The sequence below is a fragment of the Phyllobates terribilis genome, unplaced genomic scaffold (genome assembly GCF_046119375.1).
Source record: "Phyllobates terribilis strain yellow unplaced genomic scaffold, ASM4611937v1 Scaffold_1__5_contigs__length_1240528914, whole genome shotgun sequence".
Lineage (NCBI taxonomy): Eukaryota > Metazoa > Chordata > Amphibia > Anura > Dendrobatidae > Phyllobates > Phyllobates terribilis.
The window spans coordinates 25,283,022-25,297,348 of NW_027362761.1; the positions used below are offsets into that span (position 1 = coordinate 25,283,022).

The 14,327-nt window shown below is 42.9% G+C and overlaps 1 protein-coding gene across 1 annotated transcript in view; it reads right to left on the bottom strand.

The window, feature by feature from the left end:
• USE1 (unconventional SNARE in the ER 1) overlaps positions 1 to 14,327 on the bottom strand; it is a 111,950-nt gene that overhangs the window by 82,863 nt on the left and 14,760 nt on the right. The window contains exon 2 of the mRNA XM_073659951.1: positions 10,118 to 10,167. Within this exon, the coding sequence (XP_073516052.1) occupies positions 10,118 to 10,167 (50 nt within the window). The remainder of the gene's footprint in view (positions 1 to 10,117; positions 10,168 to 14,327) is intronic.

Genomic DNA, 14,327 nt, shown 5'->3' on the forward strand with positions numbered 1-14,327 from the left:
CGTAGGCACAGAGCCTAAAATAAAAAAAATGGCGTGGGCGCCGGCATCATCTTTATAACCAGCAGAGGGAATGCCGAACGCTGGGGGCTGATATTAGTAGCTGGGGAAGGGGCCATTAGCACACAGTTGTTTGTTTAGCCTTTACTGTATAGATTACAGGGGGACCCCAGAAAAAAATTTAAGTGGGGACCCTCTATGAAATATAACCAAAAAATGCTAAACATACAGCTGTGGGCTGATAATAGCCAGGGAAGGGGCCATGAATACAAGCCCCCTCCGCGGCTATTAATATCACCCTTCAGCAGTCCCAGAAATGGCCCATCCATAAGATGCGCCAAATCTGGCGCTTAGCCTCCGTTCTTCCCACTGCCCTGTAGCAATGGCGAGTGGGGTAATGGGGTTGGGGTTCAAGTCAGTCTTGTATTAGCAGCTGACCTGAAGCACAGGTTAGTAATGGAGGGCATCTATAAAACGCCTCCATTACTAACTACGTAGTAAAGTTATCACTGCTTTTTCAATAAAAGACACAGCCAGAATAAAGTATTTTAACCACTTCGCGCCAGAGCCTGTTTTTGCCTTCGTGACCGGGCCAATTTTTTCAATTCTGACCACTGTCACTTTATGAGGTAATTACTCTGGAACGCTTCAATGGATTCCCCTGATTCGGAGATTGTTTTTTCGTGACATATTGTACTTCATGATAGTGGTAACATTTCTTCGATATCACTTGCGCTTATTTGTGAAAAAAATCGGAAATTTGGCGAAAATTTCGAAAATTTTGAAATTTTCAAACTTTGAATTTTCATGCCCTTAAATCAGAGAGAGATGTCACACAAAATAGTTAATAAATAACATTTCCCACATGTTTACTTTACATCAGCACAATTTTGGAACCAACATTTTTTTTTGTTAGGAAGCTATAAGGGTTAAAAGTTGACCAGATATTTCTCATTTTTACAACAAAATTTACAAAAACTTTTTTTAGGGACCACATCTTATTTGAAGTGACTTTCAGGGGCCTTTATGACAGAAAATACCCAAAAGTGACACCATTCTAAAAACTTCACCCCTCAAGGTGCTCAAAACCACATTCAAGAAGTTTATTAACCCTTCAGGTGCTTCACAGGAATTTTTGGAATGTGAAAGAAAACAATGAACATTTAACTTTTTTCACAAAACTGCTACTTTAACCTCAAATTTTTAATTTTCACAAGGGCAGCCAGAAAAAATGGACCCCAAAATGTGTTGTGCAATTTCTCCTGAGCACGCTGATACCCCATATGTGGTGCAAAACCACTGTTTGGGCGCACGGCATGGCTTGGAAGGTAAGGAGCGCCATTTGACTTTTGGAATGGAAATTTGACTGGAATCGATAGCGGACGCCATGTTGCATTTGGGGAGCCCCTGAGGTGCCTAAACAGAGGAAACCCCCAACAAGTGACCCCATTTTGGAAATGACACCCCTCTGGGAATTCATCTATGGGTTTAGTGACCATTTTAACTCAATGGATGATTTCCAGAAACAAGCACGCAATGGAAGGTTTCGATTCTGGAGAACCCCCCCTGGAAATGAAGTGAGCTCTACTCGAATGTGTCATTCACTAAATGAACCAAATGTTTGAATGACAAATTGGGATACATTTTTACAGTTTAAAAACGTGGTTCTGTGTGGAAGATTTTAAAGCAGTCAGTGACGCATAAGGCTGGAAATGATGGGCATTGTGGGCAATAGTAGCGGGTATCACGCCTCATTCCTCTCTTAGTACATACACGACATCTTTTCTGGGGGTTCCTTCTTGTTTCCGTTGCTGGAATAAGTGCAATAAAATGTCGCTCAGTGAGTCTTTTCACATCCTCAGATTCTAATGGATGAGCGGGGCTAACACTTTGAAAGACAAGATTTTCAAATACCTTTTCTTGATAATCAAGAAAAGGATCTGAATTTCCTGCTTTTTTGTACAACACAAAAGAATTGTATGTGGCCACCTGAAACAAATAAATAACCAACTTTTTATACCAGGTATAGGACTTTCTTGATATCTGGTATGGCTGTAGAACCTGGTCTGCAAGGCCACACCCCCCATGTGTTTGTTGTAGTCAATGACTGACACAGGTTTTTGCTTCGGAGTGGTGGATCCTAGTTCTACAATGGCCCTTGTGGCATCTGTGTGGATCGAGCGGAGGACAAAAATATCCCTCTTATCCCTATATTTCAGGGCAAGCAGCTCTCCGTTGCGTACAGCCCCTGACTGCCCCTTTTGGAACTTTTGGTTGACCAATGGCTGTGGAAACCCCTGACGGTTTTTACGAATGGTCCCACAAGCCCCGATGTTGTGTTCAACCAGACTTTTAAATAGGGGTATGCTGGTGTAATAATTGTCCACATATAGACTGTAGCCTTTTTGAAAAAATGGACTTACCAGCTCCCAAACAATTTTTCCATATGTCCCCAGATAAGTAGGGCATCCTGGTGGGTTTAGTTGGCTATCTTTCCCCTCGTATATGCGAAAAGCGGATGTGTATCCGGTTGAACTTTCGCACATTTTATAGATCTTTATTCCAAACCTTGCCCTTTTAGATGGGATAAATTGCTTGAGGTGCAGTCTTCCTTTGAATTTTACAAGGGACTCATCTATAGAAATATTTTGTGTTGGGGTGTAGAGCCTTAAGAATTTTTCTGACAAATTTTCAATGATGGGTCTAATTTTATATAACCTGTCATGTTCTGGGGCATTTCTGGGCAGGCATTGACTATTGTCGTTAAAATGCCAAAACCGCATGAGCATTTCATAACGGGTCCTAGGCAGAATGACTGAAAACATAGGGGTGGCTTGAACAGGGTGGTTGGACCAGTATGATCGAATGCTCGGTTTTTTAACAAGCTCCATGGCAAATGTAAGTCCTAAAAAATTTTTTATTTCCGGGACATTAGTTGGTGTCCATAAATTTGCCCTAGCATAGTAAGATCCGGGATTCTGGCTTATGAATTGGGATGCATATAAATTTGTTTGCATGACAATATGCTCTAGCAAGCTGTCTGTAAAAAACAAATTAAAAAAATGAATTGGTCCAAAATCTTCCACCTCCACATTTATACCAGGAGTGGCGTTGAAATCAGGGCTGAATGGAGCAGCCGAATCCGAAGCCTCCCATCTGGGAAATTCTAGATCATGTGGCAAAGCCCCTTGTACACTGGCGTGCGCCAATTCACTAGTAGCAGGGACAGCGCTTGTACTGGGCAGTGTTCCCTCATTTAGAGACGTTTTTCCAGTAGCGCTATTTGCCTCTATTGCTGTACTGGTCCTTGGGCTTGAGGATGGACCAGAATCACTGCTCATTTCTGAGCTCTCAGTGTCACCGCTACTAAAGCCCTCAAAATCCATATCTCCATCTGAGATTGCACTGTCATCACTATCAGAACACAGCAGGGCATACACCTCTTCTGCAGTATAAGTCTGATGGGCCATTTTATTTTTATATTTTTTGACTGGACTGAACTGAACGGACCGGACTGACAGGACTGACTGATCTGACAGGACTGACTGATCTGACAGGACTGACTGATCTGACAGGACTGACTGATCTGACAGGACTGACTGATCTGACAGGACTGACTGATCTGACAGGACTGACTGATCTGACAGGACTGACTGATCTGACAGGACTGACTGATCTGACAGGACTGACAAGTCTGACAGGACTGACTAACCCTAACTCTTACTTTCTTTTTTATTTTATTTTTTTCAATTTTACAATGGCAAGGCTGACAGCTCTTGTCACACTGTTTCTCCTCTGCTCTCTCACTGAGATCGGAGGAGAAACAGTGTTCTATCAGCCAGATCGCCCAGGAAAGTTTGTTGCTAAAACAAACTTCCCTGGTGATCTCTCTGATTGGCTGGTGTGACGCTGACATCATCAAGACCTGAGCCAATCAGGTCTCGATGATGTCAGAGGTCACAGCACCGGGATCCCTGCTGCTCCTGAGGTATGTGGGGGGTCCCGATCGCCGACCACCGGCTGTCACTATCTTTTAAATGCCGCGATCGCTATGGATCGCGGCATCTAGAAGATAGGAACAGGTTAACATCATGGGGACCTAATCCAATCAGGTCCCCATGATGCCACATGTCAGAGCTATCGCTCTGAACCGGTACCGCACCGATAGCAGGACCCCAGGGGTCCTGAGCGCTGCGGGACCACCCACCGTTTTTAAACGTCGGCGCTGCACAGAGCCCAGCAAGCGCCGACGTTTATGTACAGTGGGCGGTCGGGAACCGGTTAATGAAATAAAAAACACATGGTTTTAGAAAAAAATTTATTGCACTGTCAGTCCCCGAAGGCTTTGATCTTCTGAAAAAAAAAGTAAAAAAAACAACCATATCCCTCACCCGTCCGCCATCAAGACGCAGTCCACGATTACCGCCAACGCTTGTCCCTCGGCAATCCGGGCCACTTCTACAGCAGTGACATCAGCAATCACTGATGTCACTGCTGTAGAAGACCGCAATGTATACTGACAGGAGTGTAAAATCACTCCTGTCATTATACATTGCTGCTGGAGTGAGGTCACTGGGGTTCATTAGCTGATCAGCCCCAGTGAGCTCACCACCAGTACTAGGGGGATCAAGGACCAGGAGGACACCGGGGGGATGCCGGACAGGAGAGTATAGTGTTTTGTTTTTTTTTGTTTGTTTTTTATTATTTTTCTTTTTTTTACCGCGGGCACGCTGGCTTGGCTAAGGAGACTACTGCTCCCCCCAGCCGTGCCGCTCTCACTGTTATCAGTGGGAGTGGCTGTCGGATAAGGAGTAGTAGTAGTCCTCCTCTGCCGACCTGGGTACCACCCGCAGCGCGTTTCTGCTGCTAATTTGCACCCATTGGCTTTAATTGAAACGCAGCAAATCCGCAGGTATAGATATTATACCTGCGGATTTGCTGTGGTTCAATTCAAGCCAATGGGCGTGAATTCACGGCGGAAACGCGCAAAAAATGGACATGCTGCGTTTTTTTCCACATTGGTAATCCTGAGCAGAAATTTCCGCATCATGTGCACAGCACATCAGGATTGCCATTGCAATAGACCGATTGCAAGCGTTTTCACAGTGTTTCCACGGCAGAAAAACCGCCACGGAAACGCAGCAAAAAAGCTGTGTGCACACAGTCTTGCAATTTTTGTGGGCAAGTAAAGGCTTTTTTCTGCCCACTATTCAATAAAGACCACCTCTATGGAGTGTACGGCTTATAGTGGTCATATGGACAGATACTCCAGTCTGTTTGGGAACTCGGCAGCTCCTTCAGGGCAACCTATGGTCAACTGTGCTGTCTCTCGGATTAATGCCCTCCTTGCCTGAGCTGAGAGTTTTGGTGGGCAGCCCTCTCTTTTCAGGTTTGTTGTGGTACCATGTTCTTTCCATTTGATGATAATGGATTTGATGGTGCTCCGGGGATCATCAGAGTTTTTTTTTTTTTTTTTTTTTTAATAACCGAACCCCGACTTGTACTACTCAAACACTTTGTCCCGGACTTGTTTGTAGATTTCCTTGGTCTTCATGGTGTTGTTTGGTTAGCGGTGCCTCTTAATGGTGTTGCAGCCTCTGTGGCCTTTCAGAAAAGGTGTGTACAGTATATACTGACAGACCATGTGACACTTAGATTGCACACAGGTGGACTTCCTTTCACTAAGCATGTGACTTATGAAGGTAATCGCTTGCACCAGAATGTTTTAGGGGCTTCGTCGCAAAAGGGGCAAATACATATGCAAATGCCAAATTTTAGTTATTTGATCCCATAAATGTAATTTATGCCTAGATTTTTCTCACTTCACCAACTTAGACTATTTAGTGCTGATGCATCACAAACAAATCAGATTACAAAATATTTGAACACAGGTTGTAAAGTAACATAATAGGTAAAAAGCCAAAGGGGGTGAATACGGTACTTTCACAAACCACTGTAAATTAAAACTTCTCACTATTTGTAAGATGTTGGTTTGCTGCCAGTGAATAAAGACACCTGTTTACATTCAGAAGCAAGAAGCTCATATAATATCTAAGAAGTTCTGCTTTTAGCTGAGAAATGGATACAATTGTGTTTAGTGTAGAGGCCCCCATGCACATTAGATAGCAGTCAGCCAAAGATGCCTCGGCCAATCGTTCGGCTGAAGGCTATGTGCACACGATGCAGAAATGCTCAGGATTTTTTCCTGAGCGTTTCTGCATCTCTCTGGCAGGAAAAAACGCATGCGGATTGTACATGCGGTTTCCTGCCAGGGACATGCGGAAATGAAGCGGTCTTCACTTTCATTTCCGCATGCGGGTTGACAAGCGCTTTCCAGGCGATTTTAGCATCACTTGGAAAGTGCTTGTCAACTTCACACTATATAAATCCATGCAAACAGCATGGATTTATATAGTGTGTGAATGTCAAAAAATAAAAAATAAATATATACTTTACCCTCTGATGGCCCCCGGTGTCCTGCTTCATCGGTCCCGGCTGCCGGCAGTGAAGACTGTAGGACCTTCCGACGTCAGCGTCACGTGACCCGTCACATGACTCTGACGTCAGCGAAGGTCCTTCATTCAACCGCGAAGTGCGCGGGAAGCCGGCAGGACGCAGCGCAGGCCGTCAGAAGGTGAGAATATATATTTTTTATTTTATTCTTTTTTTTTTTAATGGTACCTGGGTCTGGATGAGAGTCCTCTCATCCACACCCGGGTACCATCCGCACATTAGACCGCATGAAAAGCGCATCAACATATACAGTGATGCGGATTCCATGCGGTCTAATGCAAGTCAATGGCGGCAAAAGAGCAGCGTTTCCGCAAAATTAATTGACATGCTGCGGATTTTTGACCGCGTTTACGCTGCGGAAAAATCCGCATCATGGGCACAGCACATGCGGATTTCCATTGGGGAACATTGCTGCCCTTCTACCATGCGTTTTTCATGCGTTTCCGCAACTGCAAAAACGCCGCGGAAACGCATGAAAAACGCATCGTGTGAACTCAGCCGAAAGCCATCTTGGCCACCTCTCCCACACCCAAAAGCACTTTCAGCTGAGTGTTCCTGTGTGCTTTATGAGAAAGCTGCCGACACTCGTCTCTGTTATCTGCTTATCTCCGGGAGAACAAAGCAAAAACGGACATGCACTATTAACACCTCGATGAACAATCAGTTGGCTGGTGCCCCCATACACAAAGTATCGACTGAACCAGTCGATATCAGCAGGCTGACAGTCTCATGTGTATGGGGACTTGGCCCATATACACTGCGCCAGTTTGCCAGTTGTTAAATTGCATGCTTATAGACGCAGAAAGAGCTCCAGAAGCACAGTAAATGTAATAGATTGATCACTGTGCATAGGTTTTCAGCAATGCAGGTCCTTCTCAAGCAGGACGATGTGCTGCCAAGAACAATGAACTTTTGTGCAGTCCAAAAGACAACTTCACTGGACAAACACGTGCTTTTCTCGTTTGTCGAGTGATTGGCAGCCTGTTTACACTGCAAGATTATGTGAGAACGCTTGTTCACTATAGTCTTGCAGTGTAGCTAAACTTTAAGAATATGTGCACGTTGAGTATTTGGATGTTCTGCATCTCTTGGCAGGAAAAACTTGTGTTTTTGCATACGTTTTTTGGATAGCAATGAATGCTATGGAGATAGATAGATAAATATAGATAGATATACAGGTGCTTCTCACAAAATTAGAATATCATCAAAAAGTTAATTTATTTCAGTTCTTCAATTCAAAAACTGAAACTCATTATATAGAGTCATTACAAACAGAGTGATCTATTTCAAGAGTTTATTTCTGTTAATGTTGAGGATTATGGCTTACAGCCAATGAAAACACAAAAGTCATTTTCTCAGTAAATTAGAATAATTAACAAAAAACACCTGCAAAGGTTTCCAAAGCATTTAAAAAGGTCCCTTAGTCTGTTTCAGTAGGCGCCACAATCCTGGGGAAGACTGCTGACTTGGCAGATGTCCAGAAGGCAGTCATTGACACACTCCACAAGGAGGGTAAGCCACAAAAGGTCAGTGCTAAAGAAGCTGGCTTTTCACAGAGTGCTGTATCCAAACATATTAATGAAAAGTTGACTAGAAGGAAAAAGTGTGGTAGAAAAAGGTGCACAGGCAAGCAGGATAACCGCAGCCATGAAAGGATTGTTAAGAAAAGGCCACTCTAAAACTTGGGGGAAATTCACAAGGAGTGGACTGCTGCTGGAGTCATTGCTTCAGCAACCACCACACACAGACGTATCCAGGACATCGGCTACAAGTTTCGCATTCCTTGTGTCAAGCCACTCATGACCAATAGACACCGCCAGAAGAGTCTTACCTGGGCCAAGGAGAAAAAGACCTGGACTGTTGCTCAGTGGTCCAAGGAGTTGTTTTCAGATGAAAGTATATTTTGCATTTCATTTGGAAATCAAGGTCCCAGAGTCTGGAGGAAGAGTGGAGAGGCCACAATCCAAGCTGCTTGAGGACTAGTGTGAAGTTTCCACAATCAGTGATGGTTTGGGGAGCCATGTCATCTGCTGGTGTAGGTCCACTGTGTTTTATCAAGACCAAAGTCAGCGCAGCCGTCTACCAGGAAATTTTAGAGCACTCCATGCTTCCCTCTGCCGACAAGCTTTTTGGAGATGGAAATTTCATTCTCCAGCAGGACTTGGCACCTGTCCACACTGCCAAAAGTACCAATACCTAGTTTAAAAACAACAGTATCACTCTGCTTGATTGGCCAACAAACTCACCTGACCTTAACCCCGTAGAGAATCTATGGAGTATTGTCAAGAGGAAGAGGAGAGACACCAGACCCAACAATGCAGACGAGCTGAAAGCTGCTATCAAAGCAACCTGGGCTTCCATAACACCCCAGCAGTGCCACAGGCTGATCGCCTCCATGCCACGCCGCATTGATACAATAATTGATGCAAAAGGAGTCCCGACCAAGTTGTGCTCTCCTGTTTCTTCATCATTTCACAGTCCTGACCAGAACGAATGGCCTCATAGGGATACGTATATGAGGCTGCTAGTTTGGGACTAGAGACCAGAGGCTGTCTCGCAAATCCCCTTTAATGGGACAGCTTTAGCAAACTTAGGTTTAACCTTTACCATGGTTTATATGAATAATATGGTGGCTCAGTGGTCAGCACCTTGCAGCGCTGTGGTCCTCGGTTCAAATTCCACCAAGGACATCTACGAGGGGTTGGTATGTTCTCCCTGTGTTTGCGTGAATTTCATCCAGTTACTTCGGTTTCTTCACAAACTCCAAAGATATACTTGATAGGCAATTCGTATTATGAGACTCAATGGGGACAGTGATTATAATAACTGCAAAGCGCTGTGGAATATTATAGTACTATATAAGTGTACCAAGAACACTGCTGTCAGAGCTGATAAAACCTGATTATGGGAATTCCAGGTGTTGGACCCCTATATGATAAGTAATCAATATTATAGATAACCCATTTAATACTAGTAAAACAAAATTAATGTATTTAGCAGTAGCACTGGAGGTATTGTGGACATGGTATATGTTCCATTGAAGAGGGATAAGAAAAAAAAAAAAAAAACACACACACAAAACAACCTTTCTTAAAAGCAAGTTAATATTTTGCTTGCAATCAATTAAAGGTAATTCATGTGTAGCCTATTTGTAAGAAATGTGCCAGTATATTCTACTTAATACTTCAATATCCTGATATCTAACTTAACTTGTGTAGGCAAGTAACCTAACCTAATTACTGCAGCTTTGAAAACAAGTACGCTATATATTTTCGTATCTGAACCTGGGCCATTTAAAGGACTTGTCCAGTAAGGATAAACTCCTTTGCTAAAACAGCTCATGACTATAAAATATTCAGCAAGAACAGCTGATGGCGCTGCCACAGAAATTTAACATCACAATTCACTAGTGTAATATACAGTCCCACCAAGCACCTCGTTAGTTGTAGATCCTCGCCATTTTCTCTAACAGAGCAACAGGCCCTTCTCTTCGACAGCTGCTTGCACTGCTAGGGCATATGCATACAGACTGTCCTATCAGGAACAGCATTTGGAAACAAACTTGGTCATGAAATAGAATAGTCTGTAGATTAGAGATGGAACATACCTGGAGTCCTTTTTAATTGAAGTAAGCATTTCTTCTAGAGCTCCAACAAACTGAAAGGGTGAGATACATTAAAATAGATTATTATATTTGGCTGGTCTCATTTTTACGATTCTCTGTTGACAACACAATGGACCTCATAAATGAATCATACAGATAAAAGTAGCTTTGATACACAAAGTCAGACTACGCAACTGCTATGGGGCACATACTGACAAGTGGATCCGGCTTTAAAATTCTCAAGTTTCTTAATTTAGAGCAGGGGTTTACAGGCAGCGGCTAGGAGAGCCCTCAACGATCTGGTGACTGATGTGCTTTAGGGTGCCTGGTGGCTGCTCACATGTACTTTCCATGTCAGGAAGAAGGGTGGGGGTAGCATATTAACAGTGAACATTGATCATCTTTGAGTCCCCATATTTTGGCAGAATATAGAGTCCTAATTCCTATATAACACAGAAAAGAGTAGATGAAGATAAGTGGCCATGCATGAGTGCTACTATATACATTGATGTTTATGGAGAGGTCTCACAAACTGCAATGGAGAGCTGAATGCATTGTCTTTTTCTTTCTGGTTTGCTCATGGGGAAGAAGGTGACCTCTATTCTCTTGATACGAGAGACCTGCCTGCATCTATTAGATATTTGTGGCATCTATAGTGCTTTCTATGTCATAAGATACAACCCCCCTAATGACCAAGTTTTATTGCAGTCCTAGGGGTTGATTCAACCTGACAATGTGGCCCTTGGACCAAAAAAATGTGCACTCCTAACCAAGGCTGTACAGTCGGGAGTCGTGGAATTGGAGTCGGTAAAAAAGGGACCAACTCCTAAAATATATAATAAATTGGGTACAGCATGACAATTTAGGAAAGTTGTGAAATGTCCTATAAATGTCTGTTCTGTTCTTGATCTAAGGATCTCGGCTTTTAGTTGAGGTCAATCTGTGCTGCACTTTATGTACACTCGAAACGCGTATGGCAAAATATTTTATACACACCACCCCATAATATATGCCTTGTCATCTGAGATGTCCATTTTTTGTCTTTTCTACAAGTTTTTAAAAGGATTTGCCAATAAAGATTGTTGAATTTTAATTAATTGCCTGGTGTGTTGAGCTGGATCCATCTTCACTTCCACTTTATGTATATGCTCAGTAGTGAGGCCGTGCTGTGGAGACGGAGGTTTGGCTTACCGACTCTTCAGCCCTGCTCCTATGAAAGCTACAGCATTTTACAGCAGCTTAGTGTATAAAAATGTTTAACCCCTTCGTGTCGTGGCAATTTTCCATTTTTGAGCTTTGGTTTTTTGCTCCACTTCTTCCCAAAGCCATAAGTTTTTTTATTTTTTGAACAAAATGGCTGAGTAAGGGCATGTTTTTTGTGGGACAAGTTGTGCTTTTGAACGACACCATTGGTTTTACTATATTGTGTACTGGAAAATGGGAAAAAATTCAAAGTGCGGTGAAATTGCAAAAAAAAATTGCAATTCCACAATTTTTTTTTTTTTTTACCACATTCACTGAATGCTAAAGCTGACCTGTCATTATTATTCTTCAGGTCATTACAAGTTTGCAGACACCAAACATGCATAGGCTCTTTTTTATTTAAGTGGTGAAAAAAAAAATCAAAAGTTTAACCCCTTCGCAACCCTGGGATTTTCCGTTTTTGCATTTTCATTTTTTGCTCCCCTTGTTCCCAGAGCAATAGCATTTTTATTTTTTGGTCAATATGGCCGTGTGAGGGCTTATTTTTTGCGGGGTGAGTTGTACTTTTAAACGCCATTACTAGTTTTACCATATCATGTACTGGAAAACGGGAAAAAAGTTCCAAGAGCAGTGAAATTGCAAAAAAAGTGCAATACCACAGATGTTTTTTTTTTTATTTTTTTTTACCACGTTCACTGAATGCTAAAACTGACCTGCCATTATGATTCTCCAGGTCATTACGAGTTTGTAGACACCAAACATGTAAAGGTTCTTTTTTATTTAAGTGGTGAAAAAAAAATGCAAAGTTTGCTATAAAAAAAAAAAAAAAAATGGCGCCATTTCCGAGACCTGTAGCGTCTCCATTTTTCGGGATCTGGGGCCAGGTGAGGGCTTATTTTTTGCGCGCCGAGCTGACGTTTTTATGAATACCATTTTGGGGTAGATCCGATGTTTTGATCGCCCGTTATTACATTAAATTGCAATGTTGCAGCGACCAAAAAAACGTAATTCTGGAGTTTAGATTTTTTTTCTCATTACGCCGTTTACCGATCAGATTAATTCTTTTTTAATATTGATAGATCGGGCGATTCTGAACGAGGCGATACCAAATATGTGTATGTGGGGTTTATTTTTTATTATTTTATTTTGAATGGGGCAAAAGGGGGGTGATTTAAACTTTATATTTAAAAAAAAAAATTTTTTTTTAACTTTTTGCTTGCTTCTATAGCCTCCATAGGAGACTAGAAGCAGCAACTGTCCGATCGCCTCTGCTACATATAGGTGATCAGCAGATCACCTGTATGTAGCAGAAATGCTCCTGTACTATGAGCGCTGACCACTAGGTGGCGCTCATAATAATCTTTACATGACAACCACTGGTGTCTGCTGCAGACCCAGGGTTGTCATGCCCACCCATCGGTGGCCCGCGATCACGTGACGGGGTCACCGATGGGCGGGGCTAAGTTTGCGCTTCCGGCGCGGCGATGTTAAATACCGCTGTCAGAGATTGACAGCGGCATTTAACATGTTAACAGCCGCGGGTGGATCGCAATTCCACCTGCGGCTGTTGCGGGCACATGTCAGCTGTAATAATCAGCTGACATGTGCCCGGTTCAGTGGGGGCTCAGCGCCAGAGTCCTCACTGAACCGGGGGGTGCTGGCCTGGGGCGTACTAATACACCCTGGGCCAGTAAGGGGTTAATATTGGTGATGAGCGAGTATATTTGGTTAACCCTTTCGCCGAGTATGCTCGGCTGAGCACAGAGTATTTATAGCGTGCTCGGGCTTTACGTTTTCGTGGTTCCATGAACATGATTTGCAATTGTTTGACAGATTTAATACATGTGAGGAATGCTGGAAAAACAGGCATTCCTCACATGTATTAAATCTGTCAAACAGTCGCAAATCATGTTCACGGAGCGACGAAAACGTAAAGCCCGAGCACGCTATAAATACTCTGTGCTCAGCCGAGCATACTCGGCGAAAGGGTTAACCGAACATACTCGCTCATCACTAGTTAATATAAAAAAAAAAAAAAGGCGCCATTTTCTGAGACCCATTTTTCGAGATCTGGATGAGGGCTTATTTCTTGGGCTGCAAGTTGATGTTTTTATTGATACTAGTTTGGGGTAGATTTGATGTTTTGATCGCCTGTTATTGCAATGTTGCTGCGACTAAAAAAAGATATTCTGGCGTTTTGATTCTTTTTTTCCTGTTACGCCGTTTACCGATCAATAATTTTTTTATATTGATAGGTGATTCTGAATGCGGCGATACCAAATATGTATATTTTTGATTTTTTTTATTTTATTTTGAATGGGGTGATTTCAACTTATGTTTTTTTAAAAACTTTTTTTTTTTTTCTTTTACTTTTTACTTGCTTCAATAGTCTCCATGGGAGACTAGAAGCTGTGATCATCTGATTGCCTGTGTTACACATAGCATGGCTCAGCGACGGAACCCGCATCAAAGGGGGAGACACGACATGCGCAGTACATATACAGCGCATGTCATGAAGGGGTTAGAAGCACCACTCCAGCATTTTTATTTATTGCAGCACTGGAGTGGTGTCACTAATATAAGTTCCCTGCCCCTAGTAATATACTTATCATCCACAGTCTTCAACTGTTGTTGGTGCCGCTCCAGTTGGTCTCCAGCAGTTTGTGACCTGTCAGATCGCTCCAGTGCTTGCTAGGCGAGCCAGAGGTCACTTCTAGTGATGATCGAGTATGCCTCATTAACCCTTTCGGCAAGCCGAGTATTTTGGAGTGCTCGGTGTTTCATTCATTGTCGCCTCGCCTGCAAGTGTCACAGCTGTTAGACACATGCAGAGGTTGCCTGGCAAACAGGCTGTGACACTTGCAGGCACGGCGACAATGAATGAAACGCCGAGCACACCAAAATACTCTAGTGCTTGCCGAAAAAGTTAATGAGGCATACTCGATCATCACTAGTCACTACTCAATGTAAATCTATGAGAGCCAGAACAAGGACAGAATGTGGTTCTCAT